Source organism: Tamandua tetradactyla, chromosome 19, assembly GCF_023851605.1.
Source record: "Tamandua tetradactyla isolate mTamTet1 chromosome 19, mTamTet1.pri, whole genome shotgun sequence".
NCBI classification, from domain to species: domain Eukaryota; kingdom Metazoa; phylum Chordata; class Mammalia; order Pilosa; family Myrmecophagidae; genus Tamandua; species Tamandua tetradactyla.
Window position 1 is genome coordinate 8,899,477 of NC_135345.1, and position 4,983 is coordinate 8,904,459.

The 4,983-nt window shown below is 55.6% G+C and overlaps 1 protein-coding gene across 1 annotated transcript; it reads left to right on the forward strand.

Annotated features, from left to right (window-relative positions):
* The first annotated feature begins 3,228 nt into the window (after positions 1 to 3,228).
* Positions 3,229 to 4,674, forward strand: DRD5 (dopamine receptor D5). Its single transcript, XM_077137080.1, has one exon. The coding sequence runs from the start codon at positions 3,229 to 3,231 to the stop codon at positions 4,672 to 4,674; it is 1,446 nt and encodes a 481-aa protein (XP_076993195.1).
* The last annotated feature ends 309 nt before the right edge of the window (positions 4,675 to 4,983 follow it).

The window sequence follows — 4,983 nt, forward strand, 5'->3', positions numbered from 1 at the left end:
AGATCGCATTTGAGTTAAATCTGAAAGCAAGGAAAGGCACTAACTATGTCTGGTAAGTCCTACCCACAAATCATGAAGCGATGATAGACGAGGCCCAGTCTCAAAGCAGAGCTGTACTAACGAAGCACAGGCCAAAGGTGATTTCCAGACTTAAATTCTTTCAATGCTGTGAATGCAGTGGGTAATGCTTCTTTAAAATTCTTCTTACTCTCCTGTCCACCTTCCTCATATACTCCAGCCCTCTCACTTCTTTCGTGTCAAACTCACCTGGAAACCATATCCTGAGCTTTTAGTTCCTCTCCTTTAATTGTGAAGACAAATGCCATCTATTTCTTCCAGGACCATTTCATCCTCCTCCAGCCTCCTGGGTCCAATAATGCATCCCCTCTCAGCATCTCTCTCACCAAAGGCAGGGCAGGGTTCTCTTTGGAAAGCAGTCCAGGACAAGGAACTTCAAGAGCAGCCAGAGGACAAGGGAGGCTCTGAGCCCTTATGCGTTAATTATTTTCATCTCATCATACTTATCTTTTAAAATCCCCAAAGCTAACCTATCAGGGGATAATTCTTCTTAACACCATTTTACAGAGGAGAAAACTGAGACTCAAATGGAACAAGTAACTTGCCCAAGATCCCACAGCTAGTAAATGCCTGCTCTTTCTGTCTGCCATGATTTTCCTTCTCTCTGCTGTCTCCTTTGACTACTTAACTCTGATTTCAATCCCATAAGGAACTTCCCCAGGGAAGCCTTCCCTGACATTGTGTTTTGGTCAATCCCACCTATTATACATTTTCAAAGTGCTATTTATTTTTTCTTCATAGCAGTTGTCATGGTTACAATCACCCATTTCTTTGGATGATCCTCAAATACCAGACTGGAGGCTCTCTGAGGGAAAGCACAATATATTTTTTTCACACACCATTGTGTTCCCTAAATCTGTACCTGGGACATAGTAGGTGCTCAATAAATATTTGATGAATGAAGGCTGGACTTCAACGTCCCTGCCTTCAAAATACAAGTTCTTTTGACATCATAAGTTGGTATTCTCCAGGAGGATAAGATGAGATGAAGTTCATTATAGGCCAAGGAATTAGCAGATGACCCAGGGGAAAATTACAACCAGTGCTCTCTTTTGGTGGTGGAGGTGATTTGAATCCAGGTTATATGTGGAGGAGTGGCAGGAGAAGTGGGAATAGTGGGCAAGGGCCAGAACAAGGTGGTGGAGAGACTTTGTGCTCCCAACGAAGGATTGGGGATCACGTGGATCCCCTGAGGGGCTTTCACCTGGGCAGTGACATGATCGCACCTACCTTTAAGAAAGATCACCCTGTCTGCCATTGAGTAGAGGGTGGATAAGAAGGGCAGGCCAGGGCAAGTCAGGAGATGACATCTCCTGGCAACGGTGTCCTCCCCACCACCTCTACCACCCCAACCTCCTATCCTAGAGGTCAGGATAGTGTCAGCATCATACAGTTTGGAGAAGATATGGTCTTGGACAGGGATGATCTCTGTGGTGGAAAAGAGTGGAAAGATTTGGACTAGCTCTGAGGAGAGAGGGGAAGAGAAGTGAGGAGGACTCCATTTTTATGGTTTGGCACCTGGACAAATGGTCTTGCTATGTCCAGAGGTAGAAAACACCAAAAGGGAGGAGAATTGAGGGGCGAGAGGCTGTGTTTAAGGCTGAGCAGGCCAAGGACTGAGATGCTGGTATTGATATGGGATACAGGTGGGTCTTGTTGGAGAGAGAGAGTGGGGAGAGGATGAGAAAGTCCAGCCTCTGTTTCTAGACCCCACTACACAGTGGGGTCGCAGATGCAACTGTGTAGCATGCTTCTGTCTCATTCAGTTCATTCCCTGGTTTCCTTCAGCGGACATTAATATGAGCAGGGAGACTCGAACAGTTCACAAATGAAAATGGAACTTGTCAGCTTGGGAGATGTGGGAAAATCACAGGAACACTGCCTTTCCCTCTCCAGTGTTTTTGCTTTGGGCTTCCAGACACCTAGCCAGACCTCGGTTATCTCTTCTGTTAAACACTAGAGTATGAATCTGCCCCTCTCAAAGTGAGAGAAGAGGAAGACCATGGAAGGGCCCTGTATGGAGGCTACCAACTCGATGAGGCGCCCTTGCATTTTGGGTTCATCCAAAATTATTCCCCAAAGTAAAAATCGGGCAGGGCGTGGGGATGGCAGTGGGGGAAGAGGACAGTCTTGCAAAAGGTCAGGTTGAACCTCTGTCTCAGGGTGGGTGTTGAGAATTGGGGTGGTGCTGGTGTGGAGGACACTTGCCAGGAGACACATCTCCTGAGAGCCTACTGTGTGCTCTGCACCTCCCCAGGCCCTTTTCTGAGATGGCTTCACTGACTCTTCCACCACGTGGAGGGGCAGAGGAGCAGAGTTCCCTAGCGCCCTCAGTCAACTGGCCAGAAATAAAGTACATTTGAACTTGGCCTGGGAGAAATCGAAGACTGCCCTCTGCACCCTGCAACCACGCCTCTCAGTCTAGACTGTAGTGCTTCTCCCCAACCTCTACCCCACCCCGCTGTTCCTGCGCCCCCTCTCCAAACGTGTCTGGGGCACCAGGGCAGGGCCAGGCACCTCTTGGTTCTCCTGGGGAACGTCTTCTCCAGCACGGGGCGAGGACCTGGCTCTGAGGCTCCTCTGGGACTGTAGCCTGGCGGGTGGAGCGTGGAGAGTGAGGCATCTGAGGAACAGGTGGGGCGGGTGCGCGGCAGGACCGAGCGCGGAGGCGCAGGGCGGGTGGGGTGGGGAACTCGGGACCCAGAGCTGGAGCGAGGCACCCAGCAGCGCAGCAGCGCTCTCCCTGCGCGGGCGCCTCCGGCCCCCGCCCCCTCGGTGGTGGCTAGCTTTCCCCTGCTCGGGCTCTGAACCCGACACAGCCGGCACCGCCGCTCGGCGAGCTGCAGACTCCGGAGAGCAACCGGGTCCGCCTTGCCGCCCGCGGGCACTAGCCGCTTCCTGCTCTCGGCATCCAGACCAGCACTGCGCAGCGGGGGCCGAGCGCACCGACCTGGAGGCGCGCAGGGAGCCGACAGGGACCCGACTCTCTCCCGGACCGCGGCGCAGCGCACGGTGAGCGATCCCCGGATCCTAGGGTGTACCTGAGCCCGCGGGGTCCCAGAGCGCCCCCGGGGTGCCCGATGGGGACGCCCGGGGGGCGCCGGACTGAAGTTGGGTCCCCCGCAGTCTGCTCCTGTCGCCAAGCCCGACATGCTGCCGCCGGGACCCAATGGCACCGAGTACACAGCGCGGTTTGGGCTGCAGCAGAAGCTGGCGCCGAGGGGCACCGTGAGGGGCTCGGCTGGGGCGTCTCCGCTGGGGCCCGCGCAGGTGGTCACCGCTGGCCTCCTGACCCTACTCATCCTCTGGACCCTGCTGGGCAACGTGCTGGTGTGCGCGGCCATCGTGCGCAGCCGCCACCTGCGCGCCAAGATGACCAACATCTTCATCGTGTCCTTGGCCGTATCCGACCTCTTCGTGGCGCTGCTGGTCATGCCCTGGAAGGCGGTCGCTGAGGTGGCCGGTTACTGGCCATTCGGAGCGTTCTGCGATGTGTGGGTGGCCTTCGACATCATGTGCTCCACGGCCTCCATCCTGAACCTTTGTGTCATCAGCGTGGACCGCTACTGGGCCATCTCCAGGCCGTTCCGCTACGAGCGCAAGATGACCCAGCGCGTGGCCTTGGTCATGGTCGGCCTGGCTTGGACATTGTCCATCCTCATCTCCTTCATCCCGGTCCAGCTCAACTGGCACAGGGACAACAAGGCGGGCTCCCTGGGAGGGGTGGACTCTGGGTCCAAACCGGCCAATGCGACTCCCTGGGAGGCGACAGAGGAGCCTGATGGGAGGAGGGCAGAGAACTGTGACTCCAGCCTGAACCGAACTTATGCCATCTCCTCCTCGCTCATCAGCTTCTACATCCCGGTGGCCATCATGATTGTGACCTACACGCGCATCTACCGCATCGCCCAGGTGCAGATCCGCAGGATTTCCTCGCTGGAGAGGGCCGCGGAGCACGCGCAGAGCTGCCGGAGCCGCGCGCCCTGTGCGCCCGACGCCAGCCTGAAGGCATCCATCAAGAAGGAGACCAAGGTCTTCAAGACCCTGTCGGTGATCATGGGGGTCTTTGTGTGTTGCTGGCTGCCCTTCTTCATCCTCAACTGCATGGTCCCCTTCTGCAGCAGCCATGCCGGTGGCGCGGCGCGCAGCTTCCCCTGCGTCAGCGAGACCACCTTCGACGTCTTCGTCTGGTTCGGCTGGGCCAACTCCTCTCTCAACCCCATCATCTACGCCTTCAACGCCGACTTCCGGAAGGTGTTTGCCCAGCTGCTGGGCTGCAGCCGCCTCTGCGCGCGCACCGCGGTGGAGACGGTGAACATCAGCAATGAGCTCCTTTCCTACAACCAGGACACGGCGTTCCCCCGAGAGATGGCAGCGGCCGCGATCCTCGGGATCCCCAACGCGGTCACTCCGGCAGAGGGGGAGGCGGGCAAGCAGGAGGAGGAGGAGGAGGAGGCCCCCTTCGATCGGATGTCCCGGGTTTCCCAGACATCCCCAGGCGATGACCCTGCTGCGGAGTCTGTCTGCGAGCTGGAGTGCGAGGCGGAAATTTCACTGGGCAAAATAACGCCTTTCACCCCAAACGGATTCCAGTAGGCTGCGATAGAAACGCCCCTCCTGGCTTTCGAGCTCCGGAGACATTTTACAAGCATGCACACACACACACCCATAAATACACACATTTCCAGTCCTTGCTCAGTTTATCAGTGTTTCTCTCTGTGTAGTAGCCCAAGTGCTTCAAGACCTCACCCATCTACTATTGGTGGAAAGAATTGGCAGAATGGTGTGCAATAAACTCAGATATACTCCAGCTGAGCGGAGGTGGACCAACGTCCTCTTAAAGCAGAGAAAAAGTGATGCTTGGTCCTTAAAAATGTATACGCATCCCTGTTTTTTTATACCAGT

Excerpts from the sequence above, each read along its gene's own strand:
- DRD5 (XM_077137080.1), top strand. The coding sequence starts at position 3,229 with ATGCTGCCGCCGGGACCCAATGGCACCGAGTACACAGCGCGGTTTGGG.